A 22,482-nucleotide genomic window follows, 5' to 3' on the forward strand; every position below is an offset into this window, starting at 1 on the left:
CAAGCATTAGTTCATTTCTAGTTATCAGATGGGAAAACAAACTCCTAAGTTAGGTTACTCATTTAAGGTAAGACAGATGGGATTCCTGACACCAAAGTGCATGTACGAATTAAGAGCCCGGACCTTGGAATCTGATATACGTGGAATGATCTTTACTTGGAATGATCTTTACTACGTAAGAGACCCTGGGCCCTTTCTGTGTGTGTGTGTGTGTGTGTGTGTGTGTGTGTGTGTGTATGTTGGAGCCTCAACATACTTATCTATGGAATGGGGTGAGTAAAACTAGTTCCTACCTTATAGGCAGTTGTGTTACATACTGTCCAGCACAAGGTTAATGCTTAATATTCCATATTAGTTAAACATTATTATCCACATTTTGATACATCAAATTGCCTCCCTGGAAAAACCTGACTGCAGAGTGCCCAGTGCCTTGCACACAGTGTACACTGGCTCCCTTTAAATATTTGAGTTCTGTCCAAGATTATCTTTGGAATCGGTTTTCCAGCTGCCATCAGGTTGTCTGGCATCTTAGTGATCACACCATTATACCTCCCTCACCCCCTGCTCACGTCTCCCTCCACTGCTGACTAGCAGAGCCAGGCACCCCGCGGGAGATGGCGGCCACCTCTGGGCAGCCCAGTGAGATAAGGGGTGTTTGCTTCTGGCTGGAGCTTGCTGTAAGCTGCACGGGCCGCCCGTTATTTACCACACACATCAATCAGCTTTCAGAATCTAAGGCTGGTGGTGAGACGGAGGGCTTGTGAACCAGACAGGAGGGGCTGCTGAGGGTGGACCATCCCCCTGGGGTCTTGGCAGACACTCAGCTCTGCGGAGCTTGCAAGATGAGGTCACCTGCTCGTTTCTCCTGGGAAATCAGTAACACCCAGTTACATGGACCAATGGCAAGTAAGATTAGAAGGAATGTCCTTAATAAATTCCCCAATGGGAAGCAGTTTTGCTCTCCCTCTGTGTCTCAGGGCTCTAGACCAAGCAGTCGCTGGAAAACAAGTTTTGGTGCCAGAGCCTTCAGTGGGCTGAAAGGCTGCTTTTCAGAGACAGGTACTTGAATCTTACTGCTTCTGGCTCAGGGTCCATTCTGTCCACACCCTGAGTTTGGGGCTGTGTCTTAGTCGGGGGTCAGGGGACAGGGATTGAAGGGTTACTGTGCCAGGACACGCCCTATCTTGCTGGCTCACTCCTCTCCCCTCTGGCAGCTCGTTAACCTTAGCCACAGATGACTTTTCCCTCTTAATTTGTTAGAGCTATTTTGAGAAAGTTGCTGGATGGGGGTGCCAGTGTGAAATAGCAAAGCTGGTCAGGGCATAGGCGACTGCCTCCTGCTTCTGAAAACAAGCATAGGGCTACGTGCCTCGCCTTTCCTGCTGCACTGCCTAGACTCTCCCTCTGCTCTGGCAGTCCTTCTCCTTCTTGGCCAGCCCACATATGTAGCTGACATATGTGGACATATGTGGACACCCAATTAACCTCATTGGCTTTAAACCAGCCTCATGTAGGCTTTAAACGGTCATAGTGTGAAAGCCAGGAGAGACAGCAGAGACCACTGACAGCAGGGTCTCACAAATATTGCTCTGCTTACAGCCCCTCCTGAGTAAAGGTGAGCCTCTATCTGAGGTAACCATGGTTTGTGTCATGTGACCAGGTACCCCAGCCATTTCTCTTTGGACAGAGAAGGGTGATTATGCCAAGGGAAACTTTATAGGCTGATTTAGACTGATCAGCATGCTTGGTGACAGGACGTTGCCCAAGAGGGGTGGAAATGATCAACTGGAACAATTGCTTTTTCCATTTCTGGAGTCTGAAGCTGAACCTGACAGAGAGAGAGAGAGAGACAGCAGGAGCAGAAATGGTTAGAGGAACAGGGAAGCCAAGGCAGGCAGAGAGGCTGATGGGAAGCATGGTGCCATGGACTCCTACAGCCCAGGGCCAGCTGCCCAGGGCCAGGGGTGAGAAGGTGCTGGACCCTCAGCCATTCTTTAGCACCAGCCTCAGGATGCCTGGCTCAGGCTGTGGAATGTGGGCCTCCTGCATTTCCAGTGAAGGGTGAGAGAGGGTGGTTTTCTGGGAGGAGTGAAGAGTGGGAGAGGAGGTGATGAGTTCCTGTAATGTCATTTTCATTCAAAACAAATCTGCAAAGAACAAGAGTTGAGTTCTAAATTGCTTTGGAGTCTTGCCCTCTCATGAGGGCTCCTGGGGATGGGATGGGATTCTGGGAGCAGAGACCAAAACTTTGTTGCTTTTCCTGCCTTGCTGACCTCACCAACCTTCTCTGGTCTTCCCATAGAGGACCATGGTTCAGGAAAGGGCAGAATGAGCAGAAATCTACCCCCAGACACAGCCTAACTTACTGTTGGTGTGTGCTGAAGGCAAACCAAGGCTGATTTTACACTACTATCTAAATGCCCATAGACACTTCATTGTCCAGACCCCATTTTTTAATGGAAAGAGAGTTTACAGGTATTTTTACTTTATCCCACAAGAAACACCAATCAGAAAGGTCTTATTATGAAAGACTGCTGAACAAGGGAAAGACCCCTCAGGACCAAACTTCGTCTGAATAGAATCATCCAACAAACAGGTGTGCAGCCCACATTTCCCTCCTCGCAGGCCCATGGACACAGTGCGGATTGCAGTTATTGGAGCAGGCGTGATAGGGCTTTCTACTGCCGTGTGCATTTCCAAATTGGTTCCCGGATGCTCCATTACAGTCATCTCAGACAAGTTTACTCCTGATACCACCAGTGACGTGGCGGCTGGGATGCTTATTCCTCATATTTATCCAGGTGAGAGAGGGACTTCAGCTCCTTAGTCAGATATGAAGGAAGTTCATGGAATTCTGTCCACCAAGAAGTCTAGCTGTGTATGTCAGTGTCTTGTGCTATTTCAATGTCCTATTTGTTCATCTGTTGGGAAGAGCTCAGTTACTCAGCAGAATAAAACAATCTCTGAATCTCAGCAGCTTACACTGAGTCTCCACTGAGCCTCAGCAAGGGTTCAATGCATCCCAGGGACCTAAACTAATAGCCTAGACATCACCCTGATTGTCCTTAGTACCTAAACATTGGAGCGGGAGAGCTCCAGAGGGTCTTACCTCTGTGATCAAACACTAGCCAGGAAGTGACTTTGATTTCTCGTGACAGTTCATTGGCAGAGCTATTCACGTCTCCCCACCCCTCTGCAGGACACCAGGAGATGCAATTCTACAAGGCTCCTAGAAGATGGAGAGCAGAGCTAGTCAATGAGTAGCAATAGAAACTGCACAGTTGTGATTCTAAGTCTTGACACTGATACAAGTAGTGATCATCAATTCAGAAACGACCTGTAACAGGACTCAAATTCTCCTAGCTTCTAAGCCAGTATAAAAGCAATATAGATTTAGGCCTGAAGATGCACTAATTTTTGCACATGTTCATGCTTCTTTTCCATTCTGTTTTCTTCATGCGAAATGAGAGAAAGAGAGGGGGGGGATTATCATTAGAAACCCAAATCACTTTGCAGCTAATGAGGTTCATACTCAGTTTCCTTTTCCTCACTTCTCTTTTTTCTCCCTTTTATTTTTTTTTATCAAAGTTATCTATGCACATCATTTAAGAAGTCAAATAGTTTATAAGATTGATTTCTGTTTTAGTCAGCTTTTTGGCTGCTATGACTGAAAGACCTGACAAGAACAATTGTAGAGGAGAAAAAGTTTGAGGGCTCACGGTTTCAGAGGCCTCAGTCCCTGGATAGTAGGCTCCATTCCTCGGGTCTCCAGGTGAGGTAGAACAGCATGGAGGAAGAATGTGGCAGAGGGAAGCAGCTCACATGATGATCAGGAAGCAGAGAGAGAGAGAGAGAGAGAGAGAAAAGAAATCTCCCCGGACAAATAAAAACAAATACCCCAAATCCATGCCCCTAATGTCCCACCTTCTTCAATCATACCCCACCTGCCTTCAAATACCACTCAATTAATCCCAGCAGGTGTTTAATTAAGGGTCTCATAACCCAATCATTTCTCCTCTAAACCTTCTTGCATTGTCTCACACATGAGCTTTTGGGGGACACCTCACATCCAAACCATAACAATTAAAACTCAGCAATTTGGAATGTGAAAATTTCCCTGTCCTTTTAATCCTGAAGCTCATATTTTTCAGTCCATGGTGCAGTCTTTCAGTTACTCAATTGTTAATTTGCCCCCCTTTGATGACTTTGCCTCTTTCTGGAATTGCTATTAGGGAGCCTCCTGCCCTTGGTCTCCAATTCTTTTATTCCTCCCATCCCTGTTTCTATCTTCCTCTCTTTTTATTTTACTTATTTTCTAGAAGATTTTCTCAAGTTTACCTTTTACCTTGCTATTGAATTTTTTTGTTTCTACTATAACAGGTTTACTATTCCAGCACTCTTTTTGTTCTCTGAATTTTCCTTTGCTACCATTTGTAGTATATGGTTGCAGTATCTTATCTTTCTGAAGATACTCGTAATAGTTTTAAAATTTTTTCTCCCTGAGTAGTTTTTGTTGGCTTCAAGTCAGATTTTTCTGTTTGATGTTCTCCTTTTCATGGACAGTTTATGGGTGGGACTCAAAATAGCAGGAGGGGATTCTCAGGGCTTGCACAGGGCTTGTCATCTGTGAGCCTCACTGGAGTGAGAAGACAGGGACATTTAGTTGGGGAAGCTCTGAGGTAGTTATCTTTAAGTCTTTATTCTTCAATGGGTCATATTCCCCAGAAAAGAGGCTTCCAGTCTTCTGCCTGGGAAAGGTGAAGACCTGAGTACTAGCCTTCTAGAAGGTGAGGGAAAAGAGACAGGCCTTAGCATCTGGTTTACATGTGTTTTCCTCTCCCCTCCTCTTTTCCGCAAGGCATCCCTTTGCCGGCATTTGGCATTTCCTGGTCTGGACACCTGTTTCACCTAACAGAGAATCAACCCATCTTTTTCTAGAAGTGGGGAAGACAGTGGCCTTGGTGTTATAGGTCTAGGAACTCTCTGTGTCGACACATGACACTACACCCCTGGGAGCTGCCTCACAGATAACAAACGCAGGAGCCTAGTTTGCTAGATACTAGTTCACAAGAGGGGTCGGTCTTGTGACTATAGTGTTATGGGGCGCAACTTAAGAACAGACCGATCACCACTGAGAAGTCTAAATTTGAGAGTCTTTATTAAGCTGGCCAGCTGACTGTCTCACACAGTGCCCCAAAAAATGGCTATTGGGAGAGCAGCCCCCACCACAGGGTTGTAGGGGTTCTTATACCAAAAATCACATTAATCATAAGTGTCTGTTGCTATGATCTGAAATTACACATTAACATCATGAGATCATCGACAGAGGGGGAAGTGGGTCAGAATGACCCTTACCTAGGTACAAACTAAAGAATGGTTACTAACATCCACACAATCACTGTTCACATGGTACATTGTTTAGGAGCAATAGGAATCAAAAGAGAACAATTCTTTACTACATAGGAGTAGCCATTGTATATTATTAAACATGTCACACCAAGTAACTGATGATGGGCACAGAGGCGGGGTGTTCCCATGGGAGAAGCTTATTTCCTACATAACATGGAGTCTCAGAGCAAAATGGAGTCTGTTTAGTCATTTCCCTTAGAGTCTGGCCTGTAACATTCTCATGGAGCCAGATCTGTCAGTCAATCACAATAGAAGTCATACGCATTTTCCAGAGCCCTCTTGCTTGCATCAGGCCTGGTAGTCATGGAATCATCTTCAAAGAAGGAAGTTCGTCTGAGAATTCCTCCAGACTACTGAGGCCTGAGTTGTCTCTATGGCTGGGATGTCTGGGTTTCTGCGCCAGGGTCTTTCTCTAGTACTGCTAGATAAAGACTTTGGTCTTCTTTTTGGGGTTCTTCCCTAAACACCATTCACATCAGCCCCAGTTGTAAATATCTCCTTTACACACAAATGTTCAATACCATATGGGGACCATATCTATTCCATGGGATTATTATGAGAATTAAACAAAGCATTCAGAATAGAGCTTGGTGCACAGTTGGACTCTATCAGCATTTGCTGTTATTCCTGCCACTCCAGCTAGAGTTTTGTTTTACCAACACTTGAATTTGAGTCAGATTATCAGGTTTGCTCACCCCTGTTCAATTGGAATTGTCTGTTCTTTTGGGATAACCTCTGCACATGTGAATCTCAATCGCCTTTTTGTTTTGTAAGGTTTGGGATGGGAAGGGGAGACTCCTTTCCACAGAAGCTCTCCACATTGGCATAGATCATTGGGGATACTTCAACTGAGGTCTGTGTTAGTAAGATTTCATCACTGTGACAAAATATCTGAGATAATCAACTTTAAGTGCAGAAATTGTTTTATTTTAGCCCATGGTTTCAGTCCATGGTCACTTGGCCCTATCACTTTGGACCTGTGACAAAGCAAAAAGTATCTTGGCAGAGAGCCACATGATGGAGCTGCTCACCTCAAGGAGGGCAGGAAGCAGAAAGAACTTGCTTTTATAACAAAGCCTCTCCCACCAAACCCATTAACCTATGAATCCGTAAATGGATTAATCCATTCATGAGGTCAGGATGCTTCGGATCCAATCACCCCACAAAGACTTTCATAGATGAGCCTTTGGGGGACATTTAAGATCCAAGCCATAACAAGGTCTACCATAGCTCTCTCTGCAGCTTATCATTTATTTCTTGCTATTTTTAAACCAGCAACCCCGTCTGCAATCTTGGAATACAGTATCGAGTTCACATAGGCATAAGTTTAATGAAGACAGTGTAAATCCACTATTTTTTTAAAAGTATTTTTTAGTTGTTGATGGACCTTCATTTAATTTGTGTATTTCTATGTAGTGCTGGGAATCCAATCCAGTGCCTCACACATGCTAGGCAAGCGCTCTACCACTGAGCCACAACTCCAGGCCCATAGATCCACTATTAAAGAAATATTTATTGGTTCTATAACAAGTGAATATTTAAAAAATCCTGTGACTGATTTGTCCTCCTTGACCTTTTACTGGGGCTTTTACTGAGGAGCATGATGTCTCCAAGGGTCTTTCCATCTATTCCGTGATTTCCAGGGACCCCTCTTTAAGTGGAATCCACCCAATATCCTCTTTGCCTCAGTGTCCACATGTCCTCTGTGGCTATTGGTAGTGGCCCCTTGCAATTACTGTTCCCTGGTCTCTGGCCTGATCCTGGGCATTCCCTCGTCAGCCTTCCAAAGGAATCAGATGTCCTGATACTCTGTCACAGTTGGAGTTTCTGTCCTCTGGATTGTGCTGGCTCTTGTGCCTACACTGGACACTTGTTTTTGTCCTCTGACCACTGACCCATCCTCCACCACCATGGGGTACTTTAACTAGTGCTCCTCCCTGGCTCCCTGTTTCCCCTCCCCACTTTCTAGAAAGGAGCTTATCAGAATGTTGCTGCTAATCATCATTTTCCTTTCTGCTCTTCACTGCTTTTCTCCATGACTACAGACACGCCTATTCACACCCTGAAGCAGTGGTTTAGAGAGACCTTCGATCACCTGTCTACAATCGCCTGTTCTGCAGAAGCGGTAGATGCTGGTGTTCATCTGGTGTCAGGGTAAGAGAAAGAACATGAAGTTATTTTAGAATTGAGAATAATCTGGGCATATATTAGAGTTTTGACATAAAACATTTATTGAATCTTTGCTGTGAGCATCGTGCTGAGGATTTAGAAAGAGTAGGAGGATTTAGAAAGAACATTCTAGGCTTCACTCAAAGGAACTCGAGAAAGACAAGTTATAGTATTAGATTTTTTTTAACAATAAGTGACAATTATCAGTTTCTCTTCACAAAAGCTTTTTTGAGTTTCCTCAGGGCATAGGCAGTGGTTTGGAAATATGCCTCCCCAAAACCCCAGCCCCCCCCAAAAAAACTCTCCACCAAACAAACAAAACCTCCCAAACCAGAAACAAAACCAGAAAGTCCACATAGCAGGTAAACCCTGCGTTTGGGTTATATGGTATCCCTGATAGAAAGCAAACAGGTGTGATACTAGAATGATACTAGACATAGAAACAGAAGGTAAAGTGATATTTATTTGGTGTCCTTGGAGAATGAGATGTTACAAAGGAGCTAATTTTGTCAGTCACTGAAATTTCCTTTCCAAGAGCTATTTGGGGAAAAAAAAATTTTTTTCTGAAATAATCAGCACATTTCTATTTGATTTTGAATATCTGATTATAGGAGACATGCATAATTAAATGAAAGTTTGAAAATGAATCCTAACATTTCTAACACAAACTAAGCATTGTACATATGACAATGTCTTTCAATATCTTCCTAAACGAAGGTCGCTAAGCACTCTATCCCTTTTAATTGCTATCCTTTTTAATGTCATTGTGTGACAGAAGACATGTTGTCTGTGTTGTCCTATGGGACAGACACGGTTCATGCCCTGCAACCTTCAGAAGGGCAAAGACCTTTATTAATTCTCAAAACCATTACATCTTTGTACCATTAGGACTGTTGAAAAAATTGCCCATCTCTTCTTTTGATGTCAGGCTTCTCACTGACATTTTCTTCTGTGTAGACACCTCTGTTGGGAGGATTTCTACCCTTTTCCTCTTCTTGCCTTCTCTCACCATGGAAACTGCCAAGATGATGTCAACATCACTAATTTTCCAGAAGCTCCTATCCAGAGTTGCAGCTTTTGCTTCTCTATCAAGCTCTCGATTCTTTCTTCTCCAGAATCAGTCAATGAGCCACATAGAAAAATTATTCTCAGGAGTTATGGTCATACTTAATTTTTGTCCAAAACTAATATGAACACAGCCTAATTCACAAACTCTGGCTCTCAGTACTTTTTGGAAATAGCCACATCCACAATTCTTATGTCCTTTCAAGGGTAAGACTTTACAAATGAGCTGTGCATCTTTGTTATAAGTATATAGCCCTATTCATGTATTCATTCTTTCAGAATAAGGCGAAATCACCTTATTCAGCAATCACCAGTACCAAGTGTTTTCCTAGGTATTGGGGACATAGCAATAAACAATTCGGTGCTTGGCATATAGTAGACGCTTAATAAATATGAGTAAAGTAGATTTTTAAGTAAGACAGATACAGTTCTGCCCTCATACAGCTTATGATCATCAGGGAATATATTAAGTTCAATGAGTTAAAATGAGATATGAGTGGGCAAAAATAAGAGTGCAGAAGACATAAACCATGGAAGCATATATCTGGAGAAGAGATTTGCTCTGGGAAGGTAAAACAAACAATGCAGAAAAAAAGAGATTTGTCTGGGGCCCTCAGAATGAGTGTTAAGTTAGTCTGGTGATGTTTAGAGGTGAATGAGGCAGAGACAAGATGGGAGAGAGAGATAGCCTTCCAGGTAGAGGGAACAGCACACACAGACCTGAGTCTTGTGCTGGAGGGACTGAGGAAAGTCCAGGGCAACGGGAAGTCACGTAAGGATTTTACACATTGAAATAACCAATAATATTTGCATTTCAAAAGTATTTTATCTGGCCAGGCAATGGTGGTGCATGCCTGTGATCCCAGCGGCTCCAGAGGCTAAGGCAGGAGGATTATAAATTCAAAGTCAATCTCAACAATTTAGAGGAAAAGAAAAGAGAATCTGGGGATGTGGCTCAGTGGTTAGCGCCCCTGGGTTTAATCTCAATAAATAAATAAAGTATTTGATCTGTAGTTTGGAGAATGGATTTGTGGGAAGATTGATGATGGTAGGATAGATTAAGTTTGGTAACAGGGACAGAGAGTAGACAGGTTTGAGAATACTTTGGAAATATGCTGGGATTTGATAGTTGATGGCATGTGGTGGGTGAGGGGAGAAAGAAAATCAAGGATGATTCCGGGTTTCTGGTGTAAGGATTCATGTGGATAGGTGCCACTTTCTGAATTGGGAAACACTGGGGAGAGAGTGTGTGCGTGTGTGCGTGTGTGTGTGTGTGTGTGTGTGTGTGTGTGTGTGAGAGAGAGAGAGAGAGAGAGCGCTCTGAGTAATTAACCCAGCGAGGAGTAAGTAAGCGACCTGAACATGGGTCTACGTCTGGTTTTGGAGCTCAGGAGAGAGAGCAAGTTTAGAGGTATAGCCCTCTGCGTGTCTGGCCTACAGATGGTGGTGGAGCTGTGGAAGAGGGCTTTCTAGTCCAGAGGGAGTATACAGAATGACACAGGGGGAGGACCAGTGTATGGCCACTCAGGAAGCCTCATTTACGTACTCCCTTGGGAACTGCTTTGACTGCATTATGTACAGATAGGAATTCTAGTACATTAATGACCCCATCACTAGCACTAAGTTTATATTTCTTTGCTGTTTTAGAGCAAAGATGGTTGCATATACTGATGGAAAAAAATCCAATATTTATAAATGTAAATTTATGTGGGGCAGCTATGGGTAGCACTATTTCAAGCTTCTCATTATCAACGAATATCATTCCAGGCTCATTGGCCCTAACCACGCTGTGACCCACCAGGACTCCTAATGACAACTCCGGGCTTCTCGCTAGTCCTAGAGCTAAACTTGATTGACCTAAAATTAACTCATAATTTGTACTCGTAGAGTGTGCAGGAAGTAAGGGCTGCAAGTTATTCCAATTTAGAGATCTTTTCCAAATTGAGGCTAGCCTTTAAACTTTTGGGGGGGGTGGAATTTACTGGGGATTGAACTCAGGAGTACTTGACCATTGAGTCACATCCCCAGCACTATTTTGTATTTTATTTAGAGATGGGATCTCACTGAGTTGCTTGGTGCCTCACTTTTGCTGAGACTGGCTTTGAACTTGCAATCCTCCCGCCTCAGCCTCCTGAGCCACTGGAATTACAGGCATGCAAACCATGCCTGGCAAGGTTTAAAATTTGGCATTTTGCTTAGTAAAGCATTGTGCACAACAGAAAAACCTTTCTTCAAGAAAGCATGCTCGTGGGGCTAGGGTGGCTCAGTGGTAGAGCGCTAGTAGCACATGTGAGGCACTGTGTTCGATCCTCAGCACCACATAGAAATAAATAAAATAAAGGAATTGTATTCACTTACAACTAAAAAAAAAAATTTAAAAAAAGTTTTAAAAAGCATGCTCATAAGTAAAGAAAATCTGGGTGAAAGCATTTTAGAAAAAGTGATTAAATTCAATCTTCAAAGGATACTTTTTTTAATTGTTGATTTATTTGTGGTGCTAAGGATTGAACCCAGAATCTCTGCCACTGAGCTAAACCCTCTGCCTGGAAGATTACTTCTAAAACATCTTATTCTTCTGACCATGACCATTTGAAATTTAGTTACTTCACTATCTGAACCCAAGAGAATGAAAGAATAGATCTTTTTTCTTTGTGTTTATAGAAAGAAAATTGTTTAAATTATTTAGAGGATGTCACATAGGGTTTACTGGAAATATTTTTTTTTTTGCAAAATTTCAGGAAAAATTTCCACTTACTATGTTTTAGTTGGCAGATATTTCGGAGCGTTCCTACCGAAGAAGTGCCATTCTGGGCTGATGTGGTTCTGGGATTTCGAAAGATGACAGAGGCAGAGCTGAAGAAATTCCCTCAGCATGTGTTTGGTCAGGCTTTTACAACCCTGAAATGTGAAACCTCTGCCTACCTCCGGTGGTTGGAGAAAAGGTGGGTTGAAATGGCTCTGGGGAAGCTGACTTTATCTGTCACCTCCATAAGTAAATGCATAGCTCTTCAGCAAACATGCTGGGAATTCTCTGGGTCCCCTTGGGTTCTTTTACATTGTGTCTTGTTACTCACAAATGTCTGGAGATTTGTAAAACAGTCTGAAGACAGTGTTTTAGTCACTAGGACCAAGTTCACACCATGCACTTAGTAACGTGTTTTCTGTGTTTATAGCATGCACTGTGATGCCTGTGTCCAATTTGTCCCCTGTCCTTCCAACTCCCAGGTAAAAGCAAACAGTGTCTTAGTTTCCTGAGCTGTAACCTGGAGAAATTTGGAGACTACTTTTCAGTTATAACATCATATGATTTACTTTAGTTCTTTGGATGAGAATATCTTATACTTATTAGAATTTATCTTTGAATTTTTTTTCTCACTTGCAGTTAAAAAAAAAAGGGTTCATTATCTTCTTTTGTCATGAGTAAAATCTCTAAAATTGAGAGTTCATCCAAATTATATAATTGCTTCCTTACTAAGTTTAGCCCTTCATACCTTGAATTTGCATTTTGGATTTCCTGTTTCTAGTTAGGAAACACATCAAGAGTGTCTTTTTTAAGACACATCAATAAATCTCTTTTTCATTTAGCCTGGACATTGCAGGCAGATGGAGTGTTGTGAAAAATAGGCTCTTTTGTTTCCCAAGTCTGTGTACAGGTTGAATATCCCTGATCTGAAATGGTCAGGGCCAGAAGCATTTTGAATTTTGGATTTTTTCTTACTTTTGGAATGTGTACATGCCTGGCATCTGACCAGATGGCCAACCTGGTGGAGGAAGAAGGCCACATTGTCCCATTTGGTCCCAGGGGAGGCTTTGCAGGGCAGGGACTCTTGGCCCAAGACAAGCATTCATGTGAGGATTTCCTCCTTGGGAGGCAGGGCAGGTGGTGGTGTGGGCGGGGGCGGCGGTGTGGGCATGGGCTGCCACCACATGCCTCCTGGGGCCAGACACAGATGGGCAGCTGCACAATCCTGCCTGTTCCTCACACTCAGAGTCTATTCTGTTGCCTCCTACGCCTCTTCCACACAATGTAAGTGTTTAGCTTTCAGTGTTCTGACTCGAAAATGAGCATTTCACTTGGCAAGCCACACAGCAATGGTTTCTACCTCAGCACAGTCCTCTTGAAATTATACCCACTCCAGGAAAAGTATATTTTATTACAACTTAGATTTTTTAGTGTTTTTCAAAGAATAGAAGAGAGCATCGTCTGCTCAAACAATGCCCTTTAATTTCCAGAACAAACCAACAAACAAAATACCCACAGAGGTTTAGTCACCCACGCAGGTCATATTTTATATCTTTGGACAGTGGAGTCGTATTCTGCTGCTTTTTAACTTGCTCTGTTCAGGAAATGAATCATAGCAGCAGTAAGTCCACTAGGCAGTCAACCTAAATAAATTATCCTGCAAGGACCAGAGTCATCCTGCCTTTGATGCCATCCAGAAAGCAGGGTGGCCGTTTCCTGTCCTGGGAGCTTGCCACTTGGAGCGTCGCTTTCTGAGGCCTGTGCTGACCACAGCGTGGGCCACATCTCCCTCCTACTCTCTGATAAGGCCTCTCTGTTACTTTCTCTGGGAGAACGCTCTGTCTCCCGTCTTCTTCTTATGTGTGCTGTGTTCTCTCATCTGCCCTGACCCCTGTGACTTCCTCCACAGCTACGTAGAAGTATGTATCCCTACTGTACCTCGACAGCCAGATAGGTCGTCCCAGCCTTATACCCGTCTGACTTGCAAAGGTCTCTTCCAGTGCTGCACCCCCATTCCTCCTGCTCCGTACAAACTAAGCGGCCAGAGCCAGGCTTCCTTTCCAGTGCCCTGGGCATTTCTTCCCCCTAGGGATTTCCATCCCCTTCCCGCAGGCCCACCCCAGGCCCTAGTGCAATTGGAGGCAAAAGGCCCCAGGGGAGCACTCCCCTTTGTCCCTGATTAGGTAAGAAGGGGGTGAGAGGGCATTATGCAAGAAGATAGATAAAGGACAATGTTTATTTTTTCTCATGAACCATAAGGCTCCCAGGGAATAGATGGAGGCTGTGTGGGGTGCAGTAACCTGGGACTTCCACTAGGGCTTCCGTAGCAAACGAACCTCTGCAACTGCAGAGGTGAATTTCTTCCCCCACCTGCTATATGGACCAGGGGTGTGTGGCCACTCCCCTCCATGACCATTCTGGCTGTAGAAGCCCTGGGCCTCATCGGAGTCCTCTTCCTTGAAGGCACTAGAGGCTGTGCTGTGCCTGAATGGGGTTTTGAAGTGTTCAATGTGAGTGCACAGCAGATGAGGCCAGGATGTGTATTCAGAGAAGTGTGGAATTGAATATGATTTATTTTATTGGAGAAGGGACAAGTGAGGACTATGATCAGCAGATGAGGTAAGCTGGTTGGGTTAAAATGACACCATGCACATTTAGTTGCATTGTGAACTTAAAATACACTTAAAAATTCCAACTATGAGAAGTAATGTTGAGCACAGCTACATTAAGTGTCGCCTTAAAGACGCAGTGTTTGTTTCCTCTGTAAATCTGTATGCATAGTATTGTTTGCAAACTGAGATCTTAAATTAGTTTTCTTGGTTTTGGATCAATAGACTTAACATTTTTAATCTTCTGATCACTATTCATAAGGTGTTATTCCTCAGGTTGAAAGCAAGGAGTAATCTTAAAAATTCACTACATCTAATTGTACATTTACATTACATGCCAACATGACTACATCTAATATGGTTGTCACATGAGTAATTCAGAGAGTCCGCCCTGCCCTTCCCATCCTCAATCTCAGTCCTTGATCTTGGCGCTGGCCATCTTTGCATCTTTCTGTGTCTTCAGCAGTGACTTCCAAGTCCCTCAGTGGTCCTCACCTCCCCTCTCCAACCCATCTTCGCACAGTGACTTGAAATCTTGCTGTTTTCCTCATTACAACCAACTTGAGGATATAGAGGCACCTTGGTAGGTGCCAGTCCTTCCTGGGGTCAGAGTGCGGCTGGCTTCTTGTGAGGATGGAGAGGAATATTCCCCTCCAGCTCTGAAGCCCTGGCTTCAAGCAGCCCTGCTGGGGCCTCAACAATTCTCTAAGCTCGGGTGCCCTTAATCTCTCAGGCAGGATGCTGAGCAGGCCTGAGAGGCCAGCTGGGGAAGGGCATGGTGCCACTCCCTCCTCCTGGGCTGAGCCACAGGGCAGTTTCCCAAGTCTCTGGTCTGCAGAGGAGCAACCTTCTCTCCCCAGCTTGGGCTTAGGTCCTTAGGAGGGAGTTTTCACTTTATTTTTGCATACCCCTGAGGCCTATGTGGATAATATTCTCAAAATCAGGTGCAGTCTGTTAAAATGTCTACCTTTGACTGTAGAAGCCCTGGCCCTCTCCAAAATTTTAAGTAACAAAAACAGTTTTTGTCCACTTTCTATTCATTAAGTTCCAAAACAATTAGTTTCAGCCAATGAATGGGTCCCAGTCTGTGTGTTCCAGGTCACTATGCTGGCTCTACTGGTTTAGCTGTGCCTTGGCCGTGACACCTAGGCTGGAAGGTCTGTGTTCCTTCGTGCAGTCCCCACTGTCCCCAAGGTTGCCTTCACAGCAGAACCCTGCCTCCTGCTCAGTGCCACCAGGGATTCCCTGCTCACCAGGGCAAGGGATGGGAGGTGGGAGGGGGAATTACCTTTAGTCCCAAGAGCACAGAGGAGATTGAGGTGGGAGGTGGGATTGTGGGAGGGGAGAGAGAGAGAAAGAGAGAGAAGCACTTAGTGAGTCCATCCTGTTGGCCACAGCCCACTCAATCTCCCTTTTCTGAAACTTCCAGAGAGTGGAGGGAAGGTCCTTGCCTGTCACCTCCTATATCATGCATGATCAGGCTGATGCCATGCAGCAGAAGACTGACTGTTAGGCTTCGCAAAAATGGGCACTTTTATGTTTTAGGGTGAAGACCAGAGGACGGTGGGCTGGAGCTATTTAATAAACCGAGCTTGTATTTCCTTATGGGAGGCTGGAATAATAGTATTCTCTCTCTCCAGGATGGGGTCTTGCTTAGTTGCAGGACACTCTGAGAGGAAAGTCACTGAGCTTCTTATATCCCCCAACCATGTCATGCCAAACTTCCAGAATAGCTACCTTACCTGGTTGTGAAAGCCACCTTGTAGATTCCTGATCAGCTAAGTTAGCATAGTTTCCTCCTATGTGCTGGTGAAATGCTTAATAATGATTGGTCATCACTGGTCATCACTGCAACTGTGTAGAGATGACCAGTCTCTGCACATATTCAGGAGGTTTCCTGGGATACAAGGCCTGGGAGGGACCCTGCACATCAAGTTTGACAGGGGCTTCCAATAGCCCATTCGCCTAGACCATCCAGGGAGTCTCCAGGGAGTCTTTCATCAGCAGCTTCCAGCAGGGGACCATTGATATAGAAGAGAAAGACATTTGCATTTATTGAATTCTTATATATCATAGTAACTCTATGAACAGTGTACTCTTACCCCTAGCTTATAGTTAAGGAAACAAATCCAGTGACTTTAAGAAATTTGCTTCAGTCCGAAGACTGATAAGTTCTCTTATTTCCCTGAATGAGGACAATAATTCTGAATTCTAATCAGAATGACTGGAGCACAGAACATTATGTCCAAACATCAGCCCTGGGATCTATAATCTGTTGAAATAGGAGCAAAACCAAAATAACATCCAAATAATGATCAACCAAGATGGATTTTTAAAAATCCAATGTCAAAATTAAGCCCAGACCATGTGTAGTTGCCAAGGTCTGACATCCTCTGAGTAGGCACAGTAGGTCCTATGTTTTACAGTGGCATGACAAAGCCCCAAGCCCTTTATTTTTCTTTATAAAAAATCTCTATTGAACAACTGCAATGTGTTACACATTGTGTCAGACCTTCTCCAGATGGTGTCTCATTTAATTTTCACAATGAGCCTCTGAAGTATTATCATTCCCACATTATGGAGGAAGGATTATAGCTCAGAGAATTTGAGGAGCTAAAGGGTAGATCTCCTCTCCACCCTTCCTTAAAGACTTTTTCTTGTTGTCTGCTTTTTAAAAGACTTGTAAACACATGGCAATGTGTTGTTCAGTATTGTCACAAAAATCCCAATTTACTTTTCTTTCTATTCTAGTGTTAGGGGGAAAAAAGCTTTGCAGAGCCACTTTACCTTTGAAAATACTCATGTATCATTAAACACTTAAAGAACCACCTAAGCCCCCAAATTGTTCCACTGAAATAAACGAAAACTTGTGCCCATAGAATTTGTTATATTAAGTACATTTATCTATGAGCTTTTTTACTAAAACAAAACTAAACAAAATAAATAAATAGATAAAAACAAAGCCCTGGCCTCATTCTTCCCACTTGTAACCACTTTTAGTCACACCAAAGGCTTTATTCGCTCTCCGTGGCTGTGAAGGGTGGGTTTTGGCCAGATTCTTTCCTTTGGCTTTCTCAGGTTAAGAACACACTGTGTCACAGATTTTCAAATAACAAATGAGAATGTATAGGGTAAAAATGCCAGTGACTAGAATTTAATTAAATGCTGCCGTTTGGGGCACTGGCGCTGGAGACGCTTGTGTTGAAAGGGAAGCATACGGCAGGTTCAGAGCATCTTAGAGCAAGAGGTGGCCTTTTAGCCCCACCAGCCTGGCAGAGTGCTCTGCAAATATTTGTTGAATAATAAATCTAATCCAGAGTTTTCAAACTGTTCTTCAGGTGGCTCCATGGAGATACTTCAGAGGTCTCTGTGAGGGTGGGAGTGTGAAAACTGAGGAGATGGAGACAGGTCCTCTGAGGAGAAGTTGGAACCCACTGACAAAAGCCGCTATTTTACAGAGATGGAAGCTGAGCTGCTGGGGTCAGGGTCTGTGGCGCACTTGGGCAGCAATGTGCCACCCTCATCAACTTGTGGCATTTTCTGGAAATGGGGACCGGCGTCAGAGGGCCAGTTTCCTACAGCTCTTGGTACAAGTTTCAGTTGAACTTTCTAACCAGGAACTGGGGACAGAACACTGGAATCACTTCAAAAGACTCCCTTCTGGCTCAATTAAAGTCAGTGGTCAAACCACACCACCATTCACCATGGTTTCAGCCATGTCTTCTTTGTGCTGTGGAAGTCTCTGTCTTTTCTTATGCTTTCCATCTCATGAAACCTGTTCATCGGACCTCGAGGGCAGGTGGTGTTCAGAAGTGCTGGCAAGGCCGCTTCTGCTCTCTCAAGAGCAGGAGGAGAGAATAAGCCCTGGGCTTCTGTTGCCGGTGGCATCTCTTCTCCCTGGAATGTGCTGGAATTGTTGCAGTTGTAGAGAGAGGATTCCTTTGTGGTACCCTACCACCTTGTATTTGTCAGGATTCTCCAGAGAAAGAGAACCAATGGAAGGTGTGTGTGTGTGTGTGTTTAGAACTTCCTTCTGCCAGTTATTTACACTGTCAGTCCTTGAGGAAGGACACTGTGCCTCCCCCCCCACCTTTGTCCCTCTTAGCATTGCCTCACTTCTAGATATTCAACCTGAATCTGTGAACAAAACTGCTGAGAGTCTTTTATATTAAACCTTTTATATTCTACAAGGGACCTATGAATAAGATTACAGGATTATGAAGGATTAAGATTAAGATGACAAGATTACAGGGGGCTATTGCTTAATGGCTTCAGAGTTTCTATTCTGCAAAGTGAACAAAGTTCTGTGATAGATGGTGGTGATGGATGCACAGATGCATGTGCTTAGTGCTACTGACTCGTGCACTTAGAAATGGTCAATTTCATGTCATGTGTATGTCACCACAGTTTAAAAAGGATCATAGGACCTGGATGAACTCTTTCCATTATTGATATGTTTGGTCCAAAAAATTACTGACCACAATTGTCATTAAGTTCATCAGCTGCAAATATTTTGTGTTCCTCTTGTGCCGACATCCCTGTAAACATAAGGGTGGGAGGAGAGGGTATATGTCACACTAGTACCAACCCTCTAATGAAGGAGGGCAGACTAATACCAAGGGACATACAAGAGCTAACAATATGAGCTAAAATGTTCAAAGGCAGTAAATTTAGGTGTTAAATATGGTATAAACAACAAATGGGTATTTAAAATACCAGATCAGCTTGGTATTTATTTTGCATCTCGAATGACATAGGAACTCTACAAAATGTAAAAATGGCAAGGCACATAATTTCCTTTGTTGTGTATTTTTTGAAATAGGTTTTCACTTAAAATCAACCATGGGAATCCCTGGTTTCCAAGATGTAAGGCATCCAACTGTCGATGGCTACGATTTGAAGCTGTCATGTTTGTCCGTCAGATCATTGCATCTCTTTTGTTCCCGTGTTTCTGTCCATTTCCTGGAAGTGATTGAGCAGGTGGCTACTGAGGCTCACCTGGTGGTCTCTTCTTTCCAGGGTAAAGGAAAGTGGAGGTCTGCTACTCACCAGACGAGTGGAAAACCTGTGGCAGCTTCAGCCGTCCTTCGACATCGTGGTCAACTGTTCAGGCCTGGGAAGCCAACAGCTTGCAGGAGACTCAACGATTTCCCCTGTAAGGGGCCAAGTGCTCCAAGTTCAGGCCCCCTGGGTGAAGCATTTTATCCGAGATGGGAGCGGGCTGACATATATTTACCCTGGTGCATCCCATGTAACCCTGGGTGGAACTAGGCAAAAAGGAGACTGGAATTTGTCCCCAGATGCAGAAATTAGCAGACATATTTTCTCCCGATGTTGTGCGCTGGAGCCTTCCCTCCACAGAGCCTTCATCATAAAGGAGAAGGTGGGCTTGAGGCCCGTCAGGCCGGGTGTGCGGCTGCAGAAAGAGCTCCTAGCCCAGGGGGGATGGAGGTTGCCTGTGGTTCACCACTATGGCCACGGGAGTGGGGGCATTTCGATGCACTGGGGCTCTGCTCTGGAGGCCACCAGACTGGTCAGTGAGTGTGTTCAGGCCCTCAGGACCCCATCTCCTACATCAAAGCTATAGATGACACAAAAAGACAGCAAATAGCCCCAGAGACTATTGATCAAAGCACAATTTGAACTCCAGAACAGGTTCAAATAACTTTTCAATTGCATCAAAGCTTAATTAGACATTCTTTGTTTTTAAAATTAGAAAGGATGCAGCATGTATCCATAGACTTAGGAAGTCTACCACTAACGACACAGGGCACCGAACTATTTTTGTTTAAAAAGTACTTATTCTGTAGGCTAAGATCATTTTTGGAACCGATATTCAAGGATTTATGCTGATTTACATGAAAGTCAGAAGTTACAGGGATTTTGATATCTTTTGGCTCATAAATCCACAAGAGGAGATAATGTATGGAAAACAAGTCATTGTTGATTGCAGAGCTGCACATGATCCTCCTAGGTTATAGCCAAGTGAGCATTATAATCCCTCTAAATAAAATGACATGGTGATCATCCACTGCAGAGTTGGTACATTTAACTGAAGACAAAGCATGATTATTGTTAGGACTTGGCAACCTCTCCTCCTCTCTGCTGGTAACGGTGGTGGAAGACAGATGCAGTTGCCCATGGATATGGCATCAGTTCAGTAACTGCCTGGGGCCCATCACCCAAGGGTTGTGTGTTTCATTACCACACATGATTGACAGCCAGACTGTATGGTTCACTTTGCCTCAGCATTTTTGAAGATTGAATAATACATACAGCCAAAGAGCTAATTTGCTAATTGAGATGGAATAATCATTCTGAATGAAATAAAGCCAAAAAGTATTTTTCAGGCTTTAAAAAGTATGGAGGAGGAGGGGAGTGTGTGTCACAGAATGAGTTTGGGAATTTCTGAGTTAAATAAATGTATCCTGACTTTTGACCCAGATCTTTTAATGGATCTGTGTGTACTGTGAATCCTCAGGAAGTCTTTTGGCTTGGGTGGATGTGAAAGGAGGTGCTATTCATCAAGGTGGGGAATATTGAGAAGAAATGAATTTAATTTTAATTTTGGGGGAAAGTCTTACATTTAGTGATAATAAATTCTATTTTAGATATTGTGGGGGAGATATGGAGTTGGCCATGAAAATGCGGGAAAGAGAAGAGAAATCTATGATTTGACGTCTTTGTTCATTGAGTTTTTGCATATGATTTTATTCAAAATGAACATTCTGCTGGAAGCACAGAGGTGCCCATGAATTCAGTAGTCTATTAAAAACTCTCAAGTTAAATCAAATATGAGACCTTGTCTAAAATGTCCACCAGGGGGTGGTGTTGCATCAAGTTCAGACAAATGGTACATAGGAAATTTTAGAAACGACTAGAAATAAGAAAATAGATACAAAGTGTGGGGAGTGTGTGTGCAATTTTTTGAGGTTTCAGAGTTTATATGGTCAAAATTCGATTATTCTGTTTAAAGTACGTGAGAAATGGCTGAGTTTCCATAGAATGAAAACACATGTACCTATCATGTAAAATACATGAAAAATAATGTTATGATAAATTGGCATTTTAAAGGAGGACTTAAGTTTTTTTTTAATGCTTAAAAATAAAAACAAAGAATACTGCTCAGAATAGGTAGCATCTCAGTCGATGCACAGCAGTTCTAAGCATGATCATTTATTCCTTCTGCCTGAGGTTTCAATGCTGCAGCATTCTCCTTGGGTGTAGGCAGGGCCACAAGCTGTGACCTTTGCCTGTTTGCTCCTCTGGATTAGCTTCAGTCTGCATTTTATATTTCTAAAGCTCAACATCACAAGACTGAAAGATTGGAGGCTTCCTGGCTGCATGCCCTGATTTCATTCTCACTAATTGCTAAACATTTGCTCCAAGTGTCTCTCAAAGGTTATTCATTTTGGTCATTAGCTGTCAATTTGGGATGCACCTTAGAATCACCTGGGAAGTTTGAAGAGATACTGATGCCCAGCCCTGCTTTATTAAGTCAGCATATTTGGGGATGCGGGGAGCTGCCGCTTCTGTATTTGTTCAGAGCTGTCCCCAGGGTTCTGACAGCCTGGCTGAGAACCACTGAGCACTGCTTCCCCCCACCCGCCCACTTCTCATGAGCTCCACTGCTACGCTCCCCTTCCTTCCTCGCCATCTGGGCACATCGAGCTAAGAGGGATGTGCTCACTTAAGCAGGTGTGCTCTTCAACACTCTGGGCAAGGTGGCTGACAGGAATTAGCTGTCTTCCAAAGTGTCTCTCCAGAAGTACTGGCAATCACCTTGAGGGCTATAGGTCAGCTGCCCAGAGACAGTTGTCTGTCTGTCTGAAAGACACAACCGTAAGAGACTGACTATATGACAGATAATGCCAGACCATATATAAAAATAGAGCACTGATCCACAACCTGCAGCATCCTGCCCAGGAAACCCATCTCCTTATATGTAATAAACAATACAGGAAACCAACCTGCTATATGTCAGACTTGCAGGAAGCTAAATCACTGTCTCTAACAACAATCCAGAAAGCTAAATGATAACTTGTGTAATGATTGGCACAAAATAGCCAGAACATGATTAATATCCAATAGCTTCTCTAATTTTTGGCCACATAAGACCAACCAGAGAGAGCAAATTATGCACCCCTCACTGGGATGCCCTGCCTACAGTCTCCTCATGCCAGAGATTTCCCATCAGGGCATATCAGAAGCCTTCCCTCTTTTCTCCTATAAAGCCATCCCACCCTCTGCCTGGCTTCGAGTTTTTGCCAAATTCTAGTGATGTGGCTAATGGCCCTGCTATATCAAGCTCTAAAGAAATAGGCTTTGCTTTTTCTCATTTGGCTCATATTTTAGTAAGGGTTCTCCAGAGAAACAAGACTAATAGGATGTTTACAGATATATTGAATGAGATTTATTATGAGGGTTGGCTTACATGATGACGGAGGCTGAGGGATCTTGTGATACACCATCTGCAAGATGAAGGGC

General features: G+C 43.6%; 1 protein-coding gene across 4 annotated transcripts; it reads left to right on the forward strand.

Annotated features, from left to right (window-relative positions):
* Nucleotides 1-929: 929 nt before the first annotated feature.
* Nucleotides 930-20,897, forward strand: DDO (D-aspartate oxidase). Of its 4 annotated transcripts, none has more exons than XM_079146604.1 (5): nucleotides 930-1,059; nucleotides 2,626-2,801; nucleotides 7,455-7,563; nucleotides 11,409-11,585; nucleotides 19,015-20,897. In XM_079146604.1, exons 2-5 carry the CDS (start codon nucleotides 2,630-2,632, stop codon nucleotides 19,580-19,582), a joined length of 1,026 nt encoding a protein of 341 aa, XP_079002730.1. In that variant the 5' UTR covers nucleotides 930-1,059; nucleotides 2,626-2,629; the 3' UTR covers nucleotides 19,583-20,897. The 4 variants fall into 4 exon arrangements, with proteins under 4 accessions (XP_079002730.1, XP_079002732.1, XP_079002731.1 ...); XM_079146606.1 differs by lacking the exon at nucleotides 19,015-20,897 and adding an exon at nucleotides 18,818-19,008; XM_079146605.1 differs by having other exon boundaries at nucleotides 962-1,059; nucleotides 2,605-2,801.
* Nucleotides 20,898-22,482: the final 1,585 nt, after the last annotated feature.

The sequence above is a fragment of the Sciurus vulgaris genome, assembly GCF_902686455.1.
Source record: "Sciurus vulgaris genome assembly, chromosome: 7".
NCBI classification, from domain to species: Eukaryota; Metazoa; Chordata; class Mammalia; order Rodentia; family Sciuridae; genus Sciurus; species Sciurus vulgaris.

Coding starts and splice junctions, on each gene's coding strand:
- DDO (XM_079146604.1), top strand. CDS start 2,630: ATGGACACAGTGCGGATTGCAGTTATTGGAGCAGGCGTGATAGGGCTT. Junction 2,802..7,454: donor TATTCCTCATATTTATCCAG/GTGAGAGAGGGA, acceptor CCATGACTACAG/ACACGCCTATTCACACCCTG. Junction 7,564..11,408: donor GGTGTTCATCTGGTGTCAGG/GTAAGAGAAAGA, acceptor ACTATGTTTTAG/TTGGCAGATATTTCGGAGCG.